The sequence below is a fragment of the Cydia fagiglandana genome, chromosome 23, assembly GCF_963556715.1.
Source record: "Cydia fagiglandana chromosome 23, ilCydFagi1.1, whole genome shotgun sequence".
In the NCBI taxonomy this organism is placed as follows: Eukaryota; Metazoa; Arthropoda; class Insecta; order Lepidoptera; family Tortricidae; genus Cydia; species Cydia fagiglandana.
The window spans coordinates 9,771,671-9,796,414 of record NC_085954.1 but is presented as its reverse complement, the minus strand read 5'-3'; the positions used below and the strand labels follow the sequence as shown (position 1 = coordinate 9,796,414).

The following is a 24,744-nucleotide window of genomic DNA, read 5'->3' as shown; positions in this document are numbered from 1 at the left end:
GGCGGTCGGCAAGCTGCGGCCCGCGGGCCGCATGCAGCTCGTGAAACTGTCACTTGCGGCCTGCGAGCCTCTCTGGCTATGTACTATTGAGAAACAACAATGTCTGATAAAGTCATAAATATTAACAAAACAACAAATCGTTAACTACGCAAAAAAAGGTTGCCGACCGCTGGTCTAAAGCAAAGACATATGTAACTTCGTATAAGATGAATAAAGTCTAAGGAAAAAACGTGCCTCGGAAATCAAGAAAATGTCATTCTCGGATAGATGGCGCACACACCTTTGGCCTATGCTCGGCTAGATGGCGTGACGACACCGATTCATATTTAACAATTTTAACACGTAGATATCAGTGAATAAAGATGGGTCAAAATGAGATAAAAATAAAAAAATACGTTTTCATTTTGAGTTTTAGTCGTGTGTCGATAGATGGCAGTAAATTTGCTGTGACTACAAAATTTACTTTGACAGGACCCCTCTATGCTATCTATTCTCTTTGTCTAAAGGTAAGTCCTTTAAACCTGAGACCATTTGATCATAATAAAGAGTCGACAAACTGTGACAGTTTTCAATTGAAAGGTTTTCAATCGTCGGTTGTCAATAAGGTTGATTTCAAATTGAAGCTTTGTGAAAATATCGCCTTATTGACAAGCGACAATAAGTGCCCTTTTGCCACATCTACTCGTAATAGTTTAGGTATCTAAGGCCCACTTGCACCATAAAACTAACCCAGGGTTAACTGGTTAAACCATGGAGTTACCATGGTTACCAGTACAATTTGACACTTGGTTAACAGTTTAACCGATTAACTCCAGGTTATTGGAATGGTGCAAGTGGGCCTAAGTATCCTTGAGTATCTTTTTTTTAACTTTATATACAATTCCCATTGTTTCAGACGCCAGACCTCTCATCGAAGACCCAAGTCCTGATCCGAGGTGACACCAAACCGAAGAAGATCAAAGGCAGCACTCCGAACGAGATAAACAAAGTAGCTGCAACCAGCAGCAAAGATGCACAATACCTCGAACCGATGGGAGGGGTTACTAGGAAGCGAGTCGCCCCAGGCGCCAAGGTAAAAAAAATAAATTAAAATAAAATTCATTAATTTCTAGCTACAACCAGGCGTGGCTCACTCCACTATTTCGTCGCGTCGCTACAAGTACATACGGCTCACACGGCTCATATGCTACGGAACGGACGCCTGCTCGCGCTTGCGCCACCTAGCGGTCACATCTGCCGTAAATTCGTAATAGACGCGTTTTGTTAGAGAGTGAACCTTCTGATTTATTTATTCTGTGGGGTCAACCCCGAAATCGCGCAAATAATTCTGCCGTCTCATACATTTCGGTGACTCAGAGTCAATTTTTCTATAGAACAGCAGATTATTTAAAAGTTGTTCAGTATGACCTACATAAACTCTTTGTTTGACATAATTATTGTCAGATTATCATTAGTCATAATTCTAACAGTTAACTTTTCAGGATTTTCGTACTATAGATACTAGATTAGGTTAGGTTTGTTTTATGGCAATCCTGAAAAGTTACGCGTTTCTGAAAAAAACAAATTATGACTAACGAAAATGTGGACAAACAATACATTATAATTTTAAGTTCATGGAAAACAATAGGGACCCCCTACATATTACTAGGGATGCCACGAATATTCGGCAACTATTCGGTATTGGGCCACTTTGCCGAATATTTGGTATTCGGCCAAATTCACAATTCGGGGCATCTCTACATATTACCTCTCAGAGTTAAGTCAGTGATAACGAAGGACTGTTTTAATACGAGTATATAAAAATATGTTTTAATTTTTTAATTATCTACCAAAAGTACAATGAATAATATTTTGTGTTCAGGTGGAGGTGCCGATGGAGCGACGGCTCGCCAACCTGACCCTGGACACGGCGGCCAGAGACAAGACCGCCGTCAACCAGAACCTCACCAGGCTACTCATACAGGGGCTGCAGTCTAACGACTCTAAGTATGCACATTTCTATAAGTTTTTATTTCACTTTTGAACGCCGCGCGTATCGTGAACCTTGTCACAATGCACGAAGGTTGATATTGCGCTGTAGCCGAGAGCGTCAGTTGACATCTTCGGGTTGGGTTTGAGTTGCGATCTAAAGGTTAAGGATCGTAAGAAAGGGCAGGCGATCATACAAAAAGAGAAAACGTTTTTTCACTTCTTATTATTTTCCATTCTCTATGATATTTTAGTATGTTATTGACACAATGAAAAAGTAGGTTTATAGGTTTAACTTTTGTTTTTAAAAATTTGCGATACAAAAATAATTGTTTGTTTATTTTTTATAAAGTGAAACCTATAAACCTAGAATATACACGGTGTAACATGAGTAAAAACCGAATAATTTTAACCACGCATTTCTGAGGTCAAAAGAAGGAAAAAATGTAATATGAGTTTAGGTCAATTTCGCCAAAAAAATATTTTTTGTTTGGTTTTTTCGATGTTTTGAATGTATTTGTACATAAAAAAATAAATGTTATTGGTAAACTTGTCACTTAAAATTGATTTTTAATTTTTTTTTTCGTAAAACCTATTTTTTGCAAAGTGTTTCTTGTCACTTTTTGACATCTATAAATAAGGATATTTAGGCCATGTCACATAGCAGCAACATCACCATCAAAAAGGTCTTTTACAGTATGTAACAATAAAAACTTGTTTGTTTTTTAATTAATATTAGGCGTTTTCAAAAAAGTGTATAGGACATTTTTGTCTCTAAATATGATGAGGAATACGCTGTTAAAATTATTCGGTTTCCTCATGTTACACCGTGTATTATGGTGACATGAAAATCAAAGTGACCTGTAGTGCTGCAGTACTGATAATTCCGCTACTCGATGCTAGATATCGACTACGAAAATATTAATCGGTTTGGTACCAAAACTGATGTATGGAGTAAGCACACTATGTACTTTTTAGGGTTCCGTACCCAAAGGGTAAAACGGGACCCTATTACTAAGACTCTGCTGTCCGTCCGTCCGTCTGTCACCAGGCTGTATCTCACGAACCGTGATAGTTAGACAGTTGAAATTTTCACAGATGATGTATTTCTGTTGCCGCTATAACAACAAATACTAAAAACAGAATAAAATAAAGATTTAAGTGGGGCTCCCATACAACAAACGTGATTTTTGACCGAAGTTAAGCAACGTTGGGCGGGGTCAGTACTTGGATGGGTGACCTTTTTTTTGCCTTTTTTGCATTATGGTACGGAACCCTTCGTGCGCGAGTCCGAGTCGCACTTGCCTGGTTTTTTTCTCTGTGGTGTTGTGTAATGTTGTTGTTGTGCAGTATCCTGGAGATGGTGGTGCACGAGTCGAGCCGCGCGGCGGCGGCGCGCACGGCGGCGCAGCTCCCGCCCGAGTGCGTGCCCCCCCTGCTCGACCACCTCGCCGCGCTCGCCACTAAACGGACCGCCACGTAAGCACAGAATAAATAATAGTACTAGGTACAGAAGACTCACTCTCTAACAAAACGCGTCTGTCACGATCAGCACAGATATGGCCGCTAGGTGGCGACAGCGCCACCCGCGGCTTACGGCGAACCCCAAAATTGGGGCCGAACGGATGTACTTTTAGCTACCTGTAGCAAAGCGACGAAATCACGGAGTGAGCCACGCCTGGCTGAAGCTGAATCGAAGTGGGCTTTTATATTTTATTAATTTGTAGTTTAAAGCGCAGCTTAAGTTGTGTTTTCAACGTCACGTCTGACACTTTCCTGTGAAAATACGTGTCCGTTATTTTAGACTACTCTATAACATATTTAAAAATAAATCAAATCGGAGCTGACCAGTTGGGTACCCTTCCTTGTTAGTCAATTTGTGTAAGTAGTTATTTTAATTGTAGTTAGTTTTAGTTTTATATTCCTATTTATGTCTTTTAGTAATTTATGTAATTTAGAAAATGTTTGTTCAAATAAATATTTTGCTTTATCATCACACTATCTATATATACACCGTGTTTTTATTGAATTCCGTTAACTTCGGGGTATGGTTAAGTACGTTTAAGAGAAGTAATTAGCTTAGTTAATTTTCAAAAAAAAATTTTTTTTTTGTTTATTTTTTGAAAAATTTTTAGTTTTAAAAGTAATTAAATGTAACATGTAGCGTTTGTTGTAACACGGGCATTACATTTAACTCAACCAAACAACTGAAATCTCTGACTTATCAATGTCATTTCGAACATCGATCGACCGAGATTGTATTTAAGTTTAGTAGCAAATGTATGAACTCATTCTAAACACTAATCAATATGTAAACCGGCCCTAAAACAAGTGTACACGCTTGTAGAGGCCTTATATGAAAAAAATAAATTATTGATTATCTCCGAAATGGAGTTAATTAGAATATCGGTGTCTTTGAGAAAGTTACTTGTTTTAAGCTCAGGAATGCACCCTCGAAATTAACGGAAAACAAAAAAAACACGGTGTATATAGTATTATAACCTGTCAAATCCAAAGCACGATTTAAAACTGTATAGGTATCTCTGTAACAATCAAAAACTATAATCTAAAGATTTCCGCTTTTTAACAATAGATGGCGCTAGTAGTCCCATCATTGACAACTTCTAATAACTATTATTGTTCACAGCTGTGCCACAGTATGTGTATGGGTGTCCGCCATCCTCCGCTCGCACGCCGCCCTGCTGCTAGCCACCATGAACTCACAGAACGCCGAGCGGCTGGGCAGTCTACTCGCTACATTCACCAACAGGTATAAGATCAGTGTGGTTCATTTGTGTTTAAGCTTCCTAAGTCCTGAGTTCCTTTAAAAAGAACAAATTAAAATCGAATTTTTAAAAAGAAGGTTCCAAATTCAAAACTGCAAAAATGACTCTGGGTCTTAGGAGGTTGAGGAAATAGTTATTTACGATACAAGTGCGGAAAAGAGGAAATTCGAAACGAGTGGCGATAACTTAAAACACAACCGAAGGGAGTCTTTTAAATCGACACGAGTTGCAAATTACCTATTCGCACGTATATCGTACAACGTTTTACAGTACATATGGCCTTTTAAACTTTTGACATATGCACGAAAAGTGCTATTTTACGCACCAGTGTATTTTACGCACCATATATGTACTGTAAAGGGATGTTCGCTTCTCCATACTAACATAACTTTTTTGATATGTAATAAAGTTTAAATTAAATAAATAAACGTAGGTAGTCCCTATTTTCTCTTTTCTGCTGCCGAGACACTCAACCACAGACAAAACATCCTCCTCCAGACTTAGCATAATCGCGCTACCCCCTCTGCCACGCATACGGTAATTTTACTCCATGTTCGAGTCGAAAGTGTCTTTGTGTGACGTCCGTGTCTTTGAACGGACCAATCACGGCACGGGACTTCGCTCACCTCGTCCCGCGCACCCCCGCATTTTTGGCATCGTCGGTTGCATGAAATAATTGCTCTAAACGTTACACTCTTGAGCTAACGATTTCAGTTGGCAGAGCATGGGCTAGTGATCCATGGTCGCGAGTTCGGGCCTCGCCCGAGACAGTACATTTTTCCATTATCAGAGATATATATAACTCCGTATAAGATAAATAAAGTCTAAGAAAAAAACGTGCCTCGGAAATCAAGAAAAAGTAATTCTCGAATAGATGGCGCACACACCTTTGACCTATTCTGGGCTAGATGGCGTTGACGACACCGTTTGATATTTAACAATTTTAACACATACCAGTGAAAGAACATGGGTCAGTATGGAACAATAAAAATTAAAAATCATTTTTTATCCGTAAACATATTTTGATTAATTTATACATTTTCAATTTTATTTTAAGTTTAACCGTGTGTCGATAGATGGCAGTAAATGTACCGTGACTACAAGATTTACTTTGGCAATAGCCCTCTATACTATCTGTTCTCTTTGCCATTATTAATTAATGAGGTATTTAGTAAAACAACCGTTCGGACCAATGACTGGTTTATTACTGAAGCATGCAGGTACAGCGTCAATACATATCACTCCTCCCACATTATTCTGGGAACCTGACAACAAAACAGACAATATTTTAGGTGTATGTACCTTCAAGAAATACATTAAATATTAACTATACTTATCATTATTTATAATTAACCCTTTTAGTTCTAGGCCTTAAATTACATCGGCGCGGAACCGGATCCGACTGGTTGTCAGTCTGCTCGTTCTGAGCCAGCTGCTGCTGCTGCGCTCGCGGGCGCAGCACTTGCGAGTCCGCGGGGGCCGCGGGGGCCGCGGGGGACGCGGGCGCTGCAGGGCTCGCGGGAGCCGAGGCGGACGCGGGGCTCGCGGGTCCGGAGCTTAGAGTTTCTAATTCTGGCACCGGTCGATCCGTTTCCTCTCCCTCCACATTATTATCATCACACTCATAAAAGTCGTTGTCGGATGCAATATCTAGTGATTCGTTAATCTCTTGATCAATATTTTCAATTGCGTCCGGCCTCGACAATGACATAGTTGAGCGCGGGGGTGAGGGTTGCAACGCCTGTGCCGTCGGCGCCTGAGCCGGAGCGGGCGAGAAGGTCAAAGGGCGCGGGGAAGGCGCGGGCGCGGGCGGCGGCGGCGAGTCGTTTGCTTGCGCAGCATTATCAATCTTATCAGCAAGCGACCCACCTGAATATCGCAACAGCTGATCGACGTGACGTATACATTTACCGATACCTCTAACGTCTATAGTAAACATCCTATTTCCAACTTTATTTATTATTGTTCCCACTCGCCATACAGGCTTTTGAGCAACAAAACATCGAACTAAAACAACTTGGCCCACATCAAACTTACGCGCACCTGCCAAACCAACGTGCTCTTTATTACTATCGGTTTCTTTGCTAGGTAACATTAAATCGAGTTTACTACGTAAATCCCTACCGAACATGAGTTTTGCAGGTGTTTCGTTAGTGCTACAATGGACACTGTTGCGATATTCAAATAGAAAACTTAACAATCGCTCATTAATAGCCTCCGTTGACATTTTATCATCGCAATTTTGAATACATTTTATCATTTTTTTTGAAATCTTAGCACATATTTCGGCCTGACCATTACTGCAGGGATGGTAAATTGGTGAGTTTAAATATTTTATTCCATTAACTGCACAAAAATGTCTAAATAATTCACTATTTATTTTTGGATCATTATCTGATACTATAGTTTTGGGTAAGCCGAATGTAGAAAATAGATATTTTAATTTTACAATTAGGGATTTTGACGAAACATCTTTACTCATGTGTAAACACTCCAACCATTTGCTGAATGCATCTACCACGACCAAGTACATCCTTTGCCCAACCTGCACGTAGTCAATGTGAAGACGTTCCCAGCATGCGCGCGCGCTAGGCCACGGGAGGGGCGAGCGGGGTGGGGCGGTCCGCACTTTACTGCATACGGTGCAATTTTGCACAATGCGTTCTATATCGGAGTCCAAACCTGGCCACCAAAGTTTACCGCGCGCAATACTCTTAGTTTTTACGATTCCTAAGTGTCCCCTATGCAATTCCTCTAACACGCGTGCTCTATGAGCCGGAGGGACAACTATTCGATGACCGCGTAAAATACAACCCTTTTCGACTTCTAAATCAGTTTTACATCTAAAATATGGTTGAATATTCTTACATTTAATTTTACGCGGCCACCCGTTTTTAATGTACTTCATAACGATTTTCATTGTCTTGTCTAAGGCCGTTGCCGCCCTAATATCTTCAAATGATATTGGCAAGGTTTGCTCGTCTAAAAAGTTTAAATACGAACTACCTTCGTCAATGTTTAACTCAGACGGATTTACTACTTTCGGCGGTGCCCTAGAGAAATAGTCAGCCACAACATTTTTTTTCACTAGTAATGTAACTAATGACGTAGTTGTAGGCTGATAAGTAAATAGCGTACCGTTGCAAACGGGAGGCAGCCATAACGGATATGCCATTTTTCTTGCCAAATATGGCAAGTAGGGGTCGATGGTCAGTTTTGAGTACAAATGGTTCACTTCGCCCGTAAAGGTACTGGTGGAAATGTTTCACGCCGTACACTATGGCTGCGGCTTCCTTGTGCACTTGGCTGTAGTTTTTCTCGCTGGGCGTAAGTGCCCGGGAGGCGAAAGCCAGGGGTCGCTCGTGACCTTCCGGCCCAAGCGATATTACGGCACCCAGACCGGCGGGTCCCGCGTCAACACTCAAAACCAGTCGCGCTTCCGGATCAAAATGAGTTAGAACCCGGCCTGAAGCCATTTCACGTTTAATGGCGATGAATGCCCCCTCTTGCTCGGGGCCCCATCTCCACATAGCATCGACCTTAAGTAACTCGTGCAACGGATTAAGTACACTCGAGGCGCGCGGTATAAACTTCCGATAATAATTAATAAACCCTAAAAACCGCTTAACATCCAGAACATTATTTGGGCGAGGGGCATTAACTATTGCCTCAATCTTTTTTGGACATGTTCGAAGGCCGTTTTTGTCAATGACGTAACCTAAATATGTGACGCTCGATTTAAAAAACTCGCACTTATCTTTTTGTAATTTTAAACCGGCGTCTTTAATTCGAAACATAACTTCACGCAACCTTTCCAAATGAGTCGCCTTATCCGGGCCTGTGATACACACGTCATCTAGCCAGATGCTCACTCCGTCTATTCCTACCAGCAGGGTCTCCATTGTTCTCTGAAATATAGCCGGCGCATTGGCCAGACCATATACGAGCCTGGTGTATTGGAACAACCCTCGCGTGGTGCTGATGGTAGTGAGCTCCCGGGACTCGTCACTCAATACGAATTGATTATACGCATTGCTCAAATCCAGCTTTGTATAACGTTCGCCGCCTCCTAATTTCGCGAACACTTCTTCTATACGCGGCATAGGATATTTGTCAATAACCAAGTGTTTGTTTAGCGTTACCGAATAATCGCCTGCAATTTTAATTTTCCCGTTCTCCTTCAAAACCGGAACAATTGGAGTCGCGTACTTTGAAAAGTTCACCGGTACTAATATACCTAAACCAACAAGGCGTTCGAGTTCCTCATCAACTCTGTGCTTAAGGGCAAAGGGAACTGGTCGGGGTTTAAAAAAAACTGGTACAACATTTTCTTTAAGGCGCAGTGAGATTTTAAATTTATTAAATTTTCCCAATCCCTCGCTGAACAAATCGGCATAAGAATGTAATAATTGTTGAATCTCCCCGGCGTAATGGTCAGTGGCTATACTATTATTATTATAATATTCCTCAGTAGTAACTTTAATGCCGAATTTAGTCATAAAATCACGACCAATTAAGGGTGGACCTCCTTTAGGTATCACATATATCTTAAGGACGTCTTTAATTGAATTGTACTCAGCATTTACTAACAATACACCCATTGGCGTCATTTTATGCCCGTTATAAACACATAATTTAATGTTACACTCATGTAACTGAATATGAGAAAAATATTGTTTATAACATTTATCGGAAATCACACTTATACCTGAACCCGAGTCTAGTTCCATATAAAATTTGTCACCGTTGATTAATACAGTTAAAATAATGGGATCGTAATGTTCATACCTTAAATTGTATAGCGCACACTCCTCACAGTCCTCGCAAGAAGTTTCCGATTCTCCTTCCTGTGCTTGGATATTGTGAAATCTTTGTTTGCATACTTTCTTTAGGTGTCCCTTAACACCGCACTTGCCGCACTTATAACCTTTATAACGACACGTTTCCGCACTGTGGTTCTTCATACCGCAAATATTACACCTACTGACGTCATCACGTTCATGCCATTTGGAACCCGATGCGATATCCGTAACACGACCGGCACCAGCTCCGCCACCGCGGCTGGCGCGACCACGGGCGCCGCCGCGCCCACGGCTCGCCGCGCTCGCCGCACGGAAAACCGGCTCCTCCTTTATCGGCACGTTGCCGATATTGCCGTTCTCGCCTACCACCGCCTGGGCTTGCCTAGCACTAGCCGCTTGCTCTGCGACCTCCAGCGCCTTGGCGAACGTAAGGGTCGCCGCGTCTTGTTCAAACAACTTATCGCGCTCGGGGCCAGAACCCAGACCGAGGACGAAACGGTCCGTCAGCACCGTCTCCAGGGCGGTGCCCAGGGGGCCGATTTTTGAATTTCGAACGTTCGAATTTAAAAGCGTGTGGTCGAAAATAATCGTACACGAAAATTTGTCACGATTTTTTTCGCATGATCCTAATAAAACTTATTTTTGAAAGTCACCATTCGACTGTGTAGTGATTGACTATCGATATTTTGCATTTCATTGTACGCAGAAAGTCGATAATTACCGGTTATTTTAAATTTACTTAAAAACTAAAATTAAGGGGTATACCCTTATTGAAATTGGTGTTTGGTGTAATATTTGTAATAAATAAACATTTTGGGGTATTTTACGCTTGACAGTACAAAAAAAAACTTATTTTTATTTTATGCTACTATGGAATGAAACGTTTAGTTTCCTTCGTTAATGAGTCTATGGTTGGTTATGGTAAATATTGTGGCGGCCAGTCGCCCCTCTCGGCAGTATTTGGAATTTCATATTAGTTTACTTTGTTTGTTTAGAATTCGTTTGTATTTGCGCCCGCAAAGTGTTCAGAAATGTCTGAAAATAAACATAACATGTCGAGTACCCAAAAAAAAGGCCTAGCCGATATCATGGCTTCGAGAACAGAGCTGAGATCAGGCAAGTTTACCTCCAGCTTCACACACAAAAAAGCACAAAAAGAATGGGAGGAGATAACAACTATATTAAACGCCATGCCAGGTGCTACTAAGACCTGGCAGCAATGGAGGAAGGTAATTATAAATTCTATATGATGATGTAGCACAGCAATGTGTTAATACTTTTAAGCTTAATCACTGTTTTTTTTCAGTCATGGCAAGATCTGTTGAGCAAAACCAAATCTAAAAAAGGTGCCATTAACAAGGACCTACACAGAACGGGAGGAGGCCGGCCTCTGCAAGCTCTAACAGAGGTGGAAACGAACATTGCTTCCCTTATCGACCCAAGAACTATTTCGGGCCACCGAGACTCACAAGAGTCAGAAGTCACCTTCGACTGTAAGTAGTAACAGAATGAAAATACTTTTCGGTTTATAGAAATGGAAATACAGATTTACATCATGTTCATTATTGTTATTGTGGAATTGGTGTTTAAGTTTTCATTGTTTTTTTTTAGTTGATGCACATATGATAAGTCATATGGAGGCAGAGTCAGAGGAAGAGGTGACTACGGTGGTACAAATTGGTAAGTGACAGAAAGAGAAAAGATTTATTATCGTTCAGTTTAGGCTTGCGGCTCAGTGACTACTCTCGGTCAATCGGTCCGGACGGTCGGTATCTATATATTATCGATATTATATCGTCGTCTAGTACCCACAACACAAGCCTTATTGAGCTTGATTGTGTGTGAAGGTTGATTTGTGTAAGAGTGTCCTATAATATTTATTTATTTAAATGAACTAGTTCAGTCTTTTAGTTCCTTTAGTTCAGTTGGGTCATTAAGATGTAGGAATGAATAGGAATATGTTATTCATTGGATTTTTTCCAATCTTTGGTAACTGAATACAATTCACCTTGTACAATAACAAAATTTGCTTAGTTTGTCATTAGGTTGATACAAGTAAGAGAGGTATTCCCTAATATTTGTTATTATTTATTTATAACTAAAGGTTGTAAAATAAATCGTTTTTAGTTTCAGATGATGATGCTGATGCTGCACTGCCCAAACCGAAAGAAAAGGTCAAACAAAAAAAAATAAACCTAAGAACTTTGATGCAACAAAAATTGGATTTAAAAAAACAGGCAGTTGAAGCTGAGATTAATTTTTACAGGGAGTTCCTTGACAATATGAGAAACCAAACTGCTGCACTGGAGCAGATTGCTTTATCTGTAAGAGGAAGAGAGCGAAGCAATCTGCTCTAGTGGTTAATACCCAAGTACCTACCTGCCGTCCTGACCCTGTTTGTTGAATAATATGGATCATAGTATTATTAAAACATAAGTAAGGCCATATAAGGCTAAGTACTAAGGCTATCCTATGACTGATAATTTTAAATGAGTCCAAAGACTTTTTCAGAGAAAGATTTATTTTATTTGTTAAAAGTTAAATACTTTAGTTGATTTGTTTGTTAGAAGTGTAAACAAAAATCGTTTTTATTTAAGATAGGAATTTTCGGTCTACCACTTATCTCAGGTGGTGGAAGTTGTACAGTAGAGGGTAGCTGAGAAGATAGTGCTAGAAGAGTTTGTTAAGTAGAAAATGTAATACATAGTATGACATACTACATAGACATGTAGTGTACATGTGTAATACCATAGAGAAATATAATAAGACAAGAGTGCTCGCTCCATACATCAGTTAGACTATTAATTTCAGTGTCTACATCTCGCATCGAGTAGCGGAACTATCAGTACTGTTACTTGACAATAGATGTAGCACCGACCGGAAAGTCTTATCTCAACAGCATAAGACTTTCCGGTCGGTGCTACATCTATTGTCAAGAAGCAGTACTGATAGTTCCGCTACTCGAGGCTAATAGTCTTTTTGGTACTAAAACTGATGTATGAGCAATCTATGTATTTTTTTCTCTATAGTTCGTTTTTTTAGCATTAGAAAGAACTTGCAAGAAGGTAAGCGATCATGACATGTCTTTTAATTGAAAAACGCTTTTTAAAATTCAAAAACTATTACTTATGAAAGCAGAAGAATATAAATGATCGTATTAGATTCATAATTGTTACATATTTGCCGTAACTTATTTTTAAAATGTGGTTTTCAATTAAAAGACACATCAAGATTGTTTACCTAATTTCTAATGCTAAAAAAAACGAACTATATGGTAATACACTCTTCTCGGCTACCCTCTAAGTTGATTTTTTGGTTTTGTTTCAATATGTTGGTTCATTATCAAGGAACAAACGTATTACTCATGTAAATTTAGTTATGTAAGCACATTGTTCATGTAAATTTAGTTGTTGACTAATATGGTTTAAAGTATATTTTATTAAAACTAGTACCTATTTGTTATTTTTAGACTGATAATTTAATCAAGCCCAAAGACTTAATTCGTTTGTGTGATTAAATATGTATCTAAGTGTTTTTTTTAAGAAAATAATTTATACCTAATACTGTTGATTGAATCGTTCAGAGGTTATTAGTATGCATATTATTGTCTAAGTATGCGTCAACTCGGCATCAACAAAACAAGGTGCGATAGCACCATGTTTTCTTACTAATTTAGACATACTAAACTTTGTTCCCGCCTAGTCATTCGTGGTATAGGATCAATAGGACCAAAATTGTTGATTATTTTGTTACAGTAAACTTAGCACGAGTGCACCGCGAGGTAGATAAACTACACGTCCATTCTAACTGTATTAATAAGAAAGAGATAGTCTATCTCTTGTCGCAGCGCACTAATGCTAAGGCTACTGAATAAAAGGAACCAAACCATTGTTGATTCATCTTATAGGTTTGAATAAAAACTTACAAGAGATTGAGTTTTTTTATTCAAAGTAATTATTAATTATATAATTCTGCATGGCCTGACCACGCAAAAGGTCTTGGTTTAGCCTTCCTCTTGGATGATTGGGAGGAGGGGGAGGAAGCAATTCCATCCCAAGGTCTCTATAATCTTCTTCCTCTTCGTCTTCATCTAGTGCCACATTATTCATGACACAGATGTTGTGCAGTACAACACAGGCGTTTATAATTTTTGTGGCCTTCTCTGGATCGTAATGTAGTCCTCGTTCTTTTTTCAAGCAACGGAACCTGCCTTTCAGCAGTCCGTTACAGCGCTCGATAGTTGCTCGAGCAACTTTAAATGTTTCGTTGTAACGGTATGCCGGGGTTCCCTCGGCAGGCTCCGTCACAGGTACATGAAGCCAGGGCCTTAGTGCATATCCACTGTCACCTGTAAATATTTCGGAGTATAAATTAATTACACTCTCAAAAGGTGAGTACAACCAAGACAACATAATAAAGAATAAAATGTAAGTAAAATATTCACCTATGAGGTAGTAACTAGTGTGCCCATTGTTGTGCAACCCTTCCACCAGTGGCAGCACAGCACTTTGGTTCCAGATGTATGAGTCGTGGGTACTCCCCGGAAACAATGCATTTACATTTGTAACACGCATGTTAGCATCACAAATCTGAAAAGGCAGTTGTAATTATCAATATATTATTTTACTAACGAGGTAATGGGGTTCTTCTGACATTGTAGATTGTGCATACCAGTTGTGTATTAATAGTGTGCACTCCTTTTCTGTTTACATATGACCTCTCGTCAAATTCGTCACTGTTGGGGGGAACAATAGCCACATGGGTACAGTCGATGCATCCTATGACGCCTGGCAGCCCATAGAGATTGAAAAATCTGTAAACAAATACAAAATACTTATTATAAATTACGGAACTTAACTGGCTCAACTTTAGTGCAAAATTTTCAGGCACATATTAGAAAAGTCTGAGTAGTTATCTATGTGTAGGTACCTTCATTTACATGTATTATTTTTGTACATATAAAAGTGGTGGTAGCGGAGTGGTAGGCAAAGGTGTGCAAATTTCAATCCAGAGGTGGTGGGGCCAAATCCGGGCATATTTTACACTCAGTGTACAATATGTATATCATCTGATATTTACCAGTTGCTTTCGGGTAATAGAAAACATTATGAGGATACCTCCCTCTGGGTGCTGGAAGGTTAGTTGGCTAACTGCCGACTTATATGCAAGCTGAGATTATATGCAAGAGCCTGATTGCAATACAGTTCAAATTACTAGGTCCTTAGATGTTAATAACATACTACTCACGGTTAAATACAACTTTTTTAAACAAAAAAATATTAATTCTTACTGCTGGGTTATTTGGTTCAACTCTGCTAAATTGGCTGGGAACTTGACGAACTGTCCAAATATATCCCTATGATTGAGTGCTGCAACCACTTCTGATATGGAATTTGACACAGCTGATTGTGATACTTTTCTGGACAAGTGTTGGCCCACGGGTGTTTGGTATGACCCTGTGGCTAAAAAATTCAGCGCAATTAGTACCTGCAAAAAGAAGAAAGGGTACAATTATAACGGTTTATTACAGAAATCAGAATAGCACATTGCACCCTTACTAGGGGCCAATTGCACCATCCCACTAAACCGGGGTTTACCGGTTAAACCTGGAGTTACCTTGGTTACCAGTACAATTAGACACTGGGTTAATGGTTTAACTGGTTAACCCCGGATTAGTGGAATGGTGAAAGTGGCCCTAGGAATCAATTCATGACTAACAAACCTTTATTTCGACATTTAAATCAGATGTCCTTTCGGCATCCTTTATGTAGGGTTTCAATTTCTCTATAAGGTCTCTACACAGCCCCTTTGTAAGCCTGTAGCTTTTCTTGAACTTTTGTTCAGTTTGCTGGAAAGCTGCAATGACTGCTTGAGCCGGCACCTGAGGCCGCCTCGCTAATGGCGCGGGTAAATTGTTCTCATCTTCACTATCTTCTTCACTGTTTAATAAGTTGAATAATAGATATTCCTCTAAACTGGCCATCTTAGATTGGTTGGATATATTATAATGTAGTTGACCCGTAACCGTAAATTGTAATATTATTCAATTAATTTGACACTGACACTGACAGTCACTGTTGTTTTTATCACTTTTACCGCCACTAGAGTAATTTTTCAAAAAAATAAGGACTTAATATAAATATTTATTTTCAATCAAAAACTAGCTAATCTAATAAACACAAAAAATTTAATAAATTAATTCCTTTGAGATATATGTTTTTATTGGCGTCATATAATACAAATGTGACTAAAATTGTGGATTCCTACTTTCTACTGATAGAATTTAATACGAGTGGTCAATACCACTCGATTCTCAAATTCTATCAATAGAATTTCAAAAATAGCATTTCATCATTTTCCACTGATTTTCGAGTGACGAAATCGAATGGTCGAGATTCAAAAATCGGCCCCCAGGTCGCAATGACTTGCCAACCCGCGTAGCCGCGCCGCCCAGTCTCCTAAAGACTCGTCTGGTTTCTTCGTCGCACTGTAGAACTTCGCCTTATTAGCAAACGAACACTTTTTAATTTTAAAATGTTTATCTAAAACAGCAATAAGTTCGTCATACGTATGCGCTTCTAAATCACGAGGGTACACGAGATTACGTGCCAAGCGATACGAATCGTCCGAAAGATGCGTTATTAACACTGCACATTTGTTATCGGCTGTAATACTATTAACATTTACTTTGAAAAACTGAGTTAATTTGCCTTTAAAAATAGACCATTCTCCGGATTTGTAGTCGAAATTAGGCAAAGAACCGAGATAAGAATTCGCCATATTTATTTTTTAAATGCGTGGGTACTCTCGCGTCGTCGCCAGTGAGGTATTTAGTAAAACAACCGTTCGGACCAATGACTGGTTTATTACTGAAGCATGCAGGTACAGCGTCAATACATATCAATTAATTTATATTGTACATATAAACCATGTCCGCATGTTTGTCCAGACGCGCGCACCTGTGCCAGCTCCTCAACGTGTCGGGAAGGCTTCAGCTCACGCTGGCACAACGGGCAGAGAAACAAACCGCACCTGCCGAGGAACCAGTGATAGACTACAATGGTATGTGGTTACTAGCGCCATCTATTGTAGGATAGCGTACACCCACCCAGCAAGACCAATGGGTGTATCAACTTGTCACTCCGTTGCCATGGTTACGCGCACCTGTGCCAGCTCCTCAACGTGTCGGGCAGGCTTCAGCTCACGCTGGCACAACGGGCAGAGAAACAAACAGCACCTGCCGAGGAACCAGTGATAGACTACAATGGTATGTGGTTACTAGCGCCATCTATTGTAGGATAGCGTACACCCACCCAGCAAGACCAATGGGTGTATCAACTTGTCACTCCGTTGCCATGGTTACGCGCACCTGTGCCAGCTCCTCAACGTGTCGGGCAGGCTTCAGCTCACGCTGGCACAACGGGCAGAGAAACAAACAGCACCTGCCGAGGAACCAGTGATAGACTACAATGGTATGTGAACATTGTCAATGTTACTAGCGCCCTCTATTGTGGGATAGCGTACACCCACGTAACAAGACCAATAGTATGGGTGTATCAACGTGTCATTCCGTTGCCATGGTTACGTGCTCCTCAACGTGTCGGGCAGGCTTCAGCTCACGCTGGCACAACGGGCAGAGAAACAAACAGCACCTGCCGAGGAACCAGTCATAGACTACAATGGTATGTGGTTACTAGCGCCATCTATTGTAGGATAGCGTACACCCACCCAGCAAGACCAATGGGTGTATCAACTTGTCACTCCGTTGCCATGGTTACGCGCACTTCTGCCAGCTCCTCAACGTGTCGGGAAGGCTTCAGCTCACGCTGGCACAACGGGCAGAGAAACAAACAGCACCCGCCGAGGAACCAGTCATAGACTACAACGGTATGTGACCATTGTCAATGTTACTAGCGCCCTCTATTGTGGGATAGCGTACACCCACCCACGTATGCGTGTATCAACATGGTTACGTGCTACTAAACGTGTCAGGAAGGCTTCAGCTCACGCTGGCACAACGGGCAGAGAAACAAACAGCACCCGCCGAGGAACCAGTCATAGACTACAATGGTATGTGGTTACTAGCGCCATCTATTGTAGGATACCGCACATCCGAACTCGGTTATATTGTGTTGCGCATCGCGCTCAATTTTAGCCCAGTCTATAAAACAATACAGTCATTCGACGTAGCCGTCGGCGCAGGGCAATCGTGCGGGGTGCGAGGGGTGGGTCGCGCGCACCCGAACTGCATACATCGCTATTGTTAGTAGCTCGGTACTGTGTGTCTTATAGTAGGTAAGTCAAGTTTAAGTCTTGGGCAGTTGTGTAAAATTCTGTGTCAACACTACTGTGTTCTTGTGCGATGCCGGCATTTACGCAAACATCAAAGGCGTCGGTCCACTGTTATTTTTTACACTGTGATTTTAGGTTTTTGTATTAAGAGTGCTATTACATTTCGGGGTTGAGCGAGTTTAGGTATTTTACGCGCTGCGGCAGGCCGTGCGAGCTCAGTATTCCGATCCCTTCTACCACACTCGCACTACAATGATGGATTAAACATTCTTGATCCTTCGTGAAGCATATTGAAATCAACCATAACAACACTAACTGTACTTAACTTATAAAGTCCTAAAACTGTTATTTGGTAAGTACGAAAATACTAAATGCAGTACATAGGGGCTGTTCATAAATTACGTCATCTATTTTTGACCCCCCCCATCCCTCAAATCATCCAAAAATCATGCTTCGGATGACTCTGTTTCCTCCTACGTCATGCTACCATCATCCGATGTCCAGCCCCCCCCCCCCCTCCTCCCATTTGAAACGACGTAATTTATGAATAGCCCCATACTCGTACTTATGAACGTATATTACTCGAAAGAAATTATAGGTACTCAATTATTTACAAGAAACAAGTTACAAGAAACTGAAGATACACAGGGTATGATGATGGAGCTGGAAGGTGGCCACGGGTACCAGTCTATCATGTAACTAAACCACTTCGTGTTTGGGCTCGTTTGATTCGTCTCAACAAGATCTTTGACACTGAAGATACACAGGGTCTGATGATGGAGCTGGAAGGTGGCCACGGGTACCAGTCTCTCATGTAACTAAACAATTTCGTGTTTGGGCTCGTTTGATTCGTCTCAACAAGATCTTTGACACAAGACAGTACTCATGGTCTGATGATGGAGCTGGAAGGTGGTCACCATTACCAATCAACCATACAACTAAACCACATCGTGTTTAGGCTCGTTTTATTCATCTCAACAAGATCTTTGACACTATAGTCCGTTTTTTTTAGCATTAGAAAGAACTTCGCAGAAGTAAGCTTGTGGTTCCAAATCCGGCACTATTAGCGGTAATAATTTGAAGTAAATTATATGTATTGACCATGCTTCATTAGATAATTCAATCATTATTAACAATTAAAGAGCCTGATAAAAACTGCACGCTTGCTTCTGTAGAGTTCTTTCTAATGCTAAAAAAACGAACTATATATAGGTGATACTCAGAGTCTGATGATGGAGCTGGAAGTTGGTTACCGGTACCAATCAACCATGCAACTAAACCACTTCATATTTAGGCTCGTTTGACTAGTCTCAACAAGATCTTTGACACTAGGTGATACTCAGAGTCTGATGATGGAGCCGGAAGGTGGTCACCGGTACCAATCAACCATGCAAGTAAACCACTTCATGTTTAGGCTCGTTTGATTAGTCTCAACAAGATCTTTGACACTAGGTGATACTCAGAGTCTGATGATGGAGCTGGAAGGTGGTCACCGGTACCAATCAACCATGCAACTAAACCACTTCGTGTTTAGGCTCGTTTGATTCGTCTCAACAAGATCTTTGACACTAGGTGATAAACCAAACACGAAGCCCAAACACGAAGTGGTTCAGTTATGTGATAGACTGGTACCCGTCGCCACCTTCGAGCTCCATCATCAGACCCTGAGTAGTATCTTGTGTCAAAGATCTTGTTGCGACGAATCAAACGAGCCCAAACACGAAGTGGTTCAGTTACATGGTAGACTGGTACCCGTGGCCACAGTCCAGCTCCATCATCAGACCCTGAGTACTAACTTGTGTCCAAGGTCTTGTTGAGACGAATCAAACGAGCCCAAACATGAAGTGGTTCAGTTACATGATAGCAGTGTTGGCAAAAAATCAATTCGAATTGACGATTGAGAATTGACCGATCAATTCGAATTGACGATTGACGAAACTAATTCTAAATCTACTGATTGAAGATTGACGATTACTAATCGTTAATTCGAATTGATCGGTCAATCCTCAATCGTCAATTCGTATTGACGATTACTTTGTATGTACCTACCTAATGTCCTTTTTATTTAGGCCATTTTTGTGAAACGTCAGAAACATGTTTCGAAACCTTTGGGCACCTCAGATATCGATTTTGAACGCAATCGGTTAATTGGAAGAAATGTCCCATAAATGTCCAGAAAATAAACATGTTACGGAACCTTTGGAAATCTCAGATATCGTTTTAAAGTGCCAACGATCAATTTAAAAAAATGTCCCGAAATGGAAGGGACATCCTTCAATACTGACGTCAGAAACATTTTTCGGGACCTATGGTCGACATCGATTACGAATATGAACGTAATTGGCCAATTTCGAAAAATGTCCCTAAAAGGGACATCAGTCAATACTGACATCAGGAACATGTTTTCGAACCTCTGGGAACCTCAGATATCGACTTTAAGTCCAGTAAGTCCCTAAAAAGGACACCTTTGAAAACTAATCTTAGGGAAGGGAAAGGGACCCTAGGTTAATCTAGATTGAGAATTGATTTAATCCAAATTGAGGATTGATGCGTTAATTCCAATTGATTCAATCGGATCGACGCGTCAATCAGAATTAAATCAATTCGAATTGATCAATTCGGATTGATCAATTCGGATTGACGCGTCAGTTCGATTGATCAATCCGAATTGATTTAGTTCAGATTGATGCCAACACTGCATGATAGACAGGTACCCGTCGCCACCTTCGAACTCATCATCAGATCCTGAGTACTATCTTGTGTCAAAGATCTTGTTGAGATGAATAAAACGTGCCTAAACACGAAGTGGTTCAGTTACATGATAGACTGGTACCCGTGGCCACCTTTCAGCTCCATAATCAAACCTTGTGTATCTTCAGTGTCAAAGATCTTGTTGAGACTAATCAAACGAGCCCAAACACGAAGTGGTTTAGTTGCATGGTTGATTGGTACCGGTGACCACCTTCCGGCTCCATCATCAGACCCTGAGTACTATCTTGTGTCAAAGATCTTGTTGAGACGAATAAAACGAGCCTAAACACGAAGTGGTTTCGTTGCACGGTTGATTGGTACCGGTGACCACCTTCCGGCTCCATCATCAGACCCTGAGTACTATCTTGTGTCAAAGATCTTGTTGAGACGAATAAAACGAGCCTAAACACGAAGTGGTTTAGTTTCATGGTTGATTGGTACCGGTGACCACCTTCCGGCTCCATCATCAGACCCTGAGTACTATCTTGTGTCAAAGATCTTGTTGAGATGAATCAAACGAGCCCAAACACGAAGTGGTTTACTTGCATGGTTGATTGGTACCGGTGACCACCTTCCGGCTCCATCATCAGACCCTGAGTACTATCTTGTGTCAAAGATCTTGTTGAGACGAATTAAACGAGCCCAAACACGAAATGGTTTAGTTGCATGGTTGATTAGTACCGGTGACCACATTCCGGCTCCATCATCAGACCCTGAGTACTATCTTGTGTCAAAGATCTTGTTGAGACGAATAAAACGAGCCTAAACACGAAGTGGTTTAGTTGCATGGTTGATTGGTACCGGTGACTACCTTCCGGCTCCATCATCAGACCCTGAGTACTATCTTGTGTCAAAGATCTTGTTGAGATGAATCAAACGAGCCCAAACACGAAGTGGTTTACTTGCATGGTTGATTGGTACCGGTGACCACCTTCCGGCTCCATCATCAGACCCTGAGTACTATCTTGTGTCAAAGATCTTGTTGAGACGAATTAAACGAGCCCAAACACGAAATGGTTTAGTTGCATGGTTGATTAGTACCGGTGACCACATTCCGGCTCCATCATCAGACCCTGAGTACTATCTTGTGTCAAAGATCTTGTTGAGACGAATAAAACGAGCCTAAACACGAAGTGGTTTAGTTGCATGGTTGATTGGTACCGGTGACTACCTTCCGGCTCCATCATCAGACCCTGAGTACTATCTTGAGTCAAATAAATACATATAGAATGTCAGGTCGTTTCAAATATTTTTAATCCTGTCCGGTAGTTTATTAAACTGTACCATTATAAATTATAATACTATAAAAACAGTGCTAGGATCAAAGTCTCTCGTTGCGGTTTACACGCACACAGTATAGCGTTTTACACGGCGCCCGCCGCACACAATGATAAAAAACCTCGTCGTCGCCGTTGAAAATGTGCGGAGCCGACCGACACACGTCCTGCCTGTACAAGCTCTGCCGCGGCACTGAGCTGGCGAGCGCGCGTCATCGGTAATATAGAGTAGTTTTCAAAAAATTGCCAAAAAATTATAGTAGAATTTCATAAACACTAATGTATACCAACAGTATAAGCAAACGTTGCAGATTGCTTGAGTATGAAAATGACTTCGATATTAAGTAGATTTTCGTAGAAATTGACACTTGTTTCGGAGAGAAAATTGAGTTCGTTTTACTTTGATTTTCTCTTTCTCAAAGGTATGTAGGAAAAATATCGTTTGATATGCCTAAAGTACAGGGTATTAGTAATACAAAATAGCCAGGTTTAGCAGAGTAAACTTCTCAACATTTCCAAATAAGAGCTTGCCGTTCAGTGCTTCACGCGGTTTTTCGGAAACGACCATCAGAAAAAAATTCATTACTAATTTAATAAGTCCTTTTTCTAATATTTACAACGATATTTAAAAAGATAAGAAGACGCTTTTACTGGAACAAGTACTCATTGTTTCTAATAATGAGCACAAAGTCCTGAATTTCGTCGACTAGTATCATCAATTTTGCATTATTTCGACTTTTCTTGTAAGAGCGCTCTTAATTTTCAGGAACAGAAGAGACAAAAAATGTATATCTTTTAACTTTGTCAGTTCTCCCTAACCCAGCGGTTCTCAAACTTTTTTGGTGACGGAACCCTTTTGGAGAGCGAAATGTGCTGGTTTTTTTCTTATTATTTACAAGTATTTTCGCGGAACCCCAACAGCGGCTTTGCGGAACCCTAGGGTTCCGCAGAACACACTTTGAGAATGGCTGCCCTAACCGAATAATGAATGACGAATTAAATTATTTTATTTTCCCTATTTTAAATGGTAACTTATTCCTTAGACACCTCTGACGAGGAGATGGAAGTGGAGCGGCAGTCGGCTAGCGACGCTTCGTTCGACGAACAGGACTTCGACGATGATGATGATGACAGCGACGAGGAGCGCCCGAGGCGTCGGCAAAAGGCCCAGAACAGTGACGAGAGCGACAGCGGGGGGGAGTGACAATATATGTTATGTTAATTGTTATATGTCTTTTATTTACCTTCAGTTAAAGGTGGTATCCCATCTGTCTAAATGTCATAGCGTCTCACTCTCTCGTTAAGCAAAATGTGAGACGCAATACACATTGGACAGGTGTAATACCACCACCACCCTTAACTCTCTAAACCACCCTGGTCGAACACTGGCTGTTATATAACATCACTGACAGGGACAACATGATAGTATTGATAAGTGTTTTAACTTGTCCTTGTCACACACACACAATGTTATATAACATTGCCAATGTGGGACCATAAGGGCTGATTTAGACGGCGCGCGAACTCGCATGCGAATTTTGTTACATTGCGGACTGTTGGTTACCTCCAATTCAACCGACCGATCAAAAGCCGCAATGTATCGCATGCGAGTTCTCGCATCGTCTATAGTTCGTTTTTTTTAGCATTAGAAAGAACTCCGCAGAAGGAACCGTGCAGTTTTTATCAGGGTCGTTAACTGTTAATAATTATTAAATTATCTAATGTAGCATGGTCAATACATATAATTTACTTCAAATTGTTACCGCTAAAAGTGCCAGATTTAGAACCACAAGCGAACTTCTGCGAAGTTCTTTCTAATGCTAAAAAAAACGGACTATAGAAATGAGCCCTGAAACAATTTAGTACATACTTCGACAAAAAAGTGAGTCGCTTAACTTCAAACTCGGGTACATCAATCAGTCAGATTATGCTATTTTGGTTTTAAGAAAAGCTAATAGCGTAATAGGGTAGATATTTGCTGAGGGTCGAATGGATTTACCCCAGTTTGAAGTTAACCTTTTGAACGTCAAACGGCACATCCATTTGCCGTGCCACTGACGCCACGGGGGTGAAATTTAGTTTTGTGAATAAATAATGCCAACAAAAAATTGGGGTGTTTCTCAGTAGATTTTCATCAAAAAACGATCGTCGTCAAATGCCGTCTTTGTCAATATTTTGCGTTGACGTCAATAGCCGTCTGTGGCGTTCAAAAGGTTAAGCGTCACAAGTGTGACAGAAAGAGACGTCAAACTAGAGTCATACATCTTCCATGTATCTTGTTTAGAGCAATTACGTATTAGAAAACAAATGCCAGAGAACTGGAATGCGAGCCAGTCCTCTGGTTTGTTTCTCTTTCGGAATTATCACCTTTCTTGGTGATAACTTGATAGGGATAAATTTTGATTAGCAAAAAAGGTAACATTTATATCAATTTTCTTCCCGGCTAATGGGAGCTTGGGAGTCCATACTCTTTGCTTGGGAGTCTGCTTAGCAAATATCTCAAGGATTGGCATAGGCACTAATTTCTACTATACATAATTGTCCCGTTCGTTTTCATTAGAATTAGACTAACGGCTGGGTATGAATAGGAATAGGCAGTGTTAATTACGAAACCAATATCTAGTTATGGTACAGAATAAATAGTACTACTACCGTACAGAAAGGAAACTTCCTACAAAAGCGAAATTCGACAGTGGTTCAAAATGATACGACGAATTATGCTGTCCCTTTCTAATTTGATATTTATTGAAATCAAATTTTACAGCATTACAGCTAACACCAATGCACTGTAAAATCAAGTAGTAAAATTAAGTACCCAAGTAATAATAAAGCGATTAATAAGCTACTAAGATATTACATGTTTGATTC

The 24,744-nt window shown here is 40.6% G+C and overlaps 2 protein-coding genes and 1 long non-coding RNA gene across 3 annotated transcripts in view; all 3 read left to right on the top strand.

Annotated features, from left to right (window-relative positions):
- The window catches only part of LOC134675766 (WD repeat-containing protein 43), a 35,059-nt gene extending 17,608 nt beyond the window's left edge, over nt 1-17,451 (top strand). The window contains exons 7-13 of the mRNA XM_063534074.1: nt 896-1,072; nt 1,862-1,986; nt 3,319-3,447; nt 4,616-4,738; nt 16,506-16,644; nt 16,854-17,012; nt 17,269-17,451. Of these exons, the coding sequence (XP_063390144.1) occupies nt 896-1,072; nt 1,862-1,986; nt 3,319-3,447; nt 4,616-4,738; nt 16,506-16,644; nt 16,854-17,012; nt 17,269-17,451 (1,035 nt within the window). The remainder of the gene's footprint in view (nt 1-895; nt 1,073-1,861; nt 1,987-3,318; nt 3,448-4,615; nt 4,739-16,505; nt 16,645-16,853; nt 17,013-17,268) is intronic.
- Nucleotides 10,090-12,386, top strand: LOC134675903 (uncharacterized). Its single transcript, XM_063534241.1, has 4 exons — nt 10,090-10,785; nt 10,863-11,049; nt 11,168-11,236; nt 11,684-12,386. Exons 1-4 carry the CDS (start codon nt 10,588-10,590, stop codon nt 11,911-11,913), a joined length of 684 nt encoding a protein of 227 aa, XP_063390311.1. The 5' UTR covers nt 10,090-10,587; the 3' UTR covers nt 11,914-12,386.
- Nucleotides 17,452-17,531: 80 nt separating the features above from the next.
- Nucleotides 17,532-23,102, top strand: LOC134675972 (uncharacterized). Its single transcript, XR_010099843.1, has 2 exons — nt 17,532-17,626; nt 22,920-23,102. It is a non-coding gene; the product is annotated as an uncharacterized LOC134675972 (long non-coding RNA).
- Nucleotides 23,103-24,744: the final 1,642 nt, after the last annotated feature.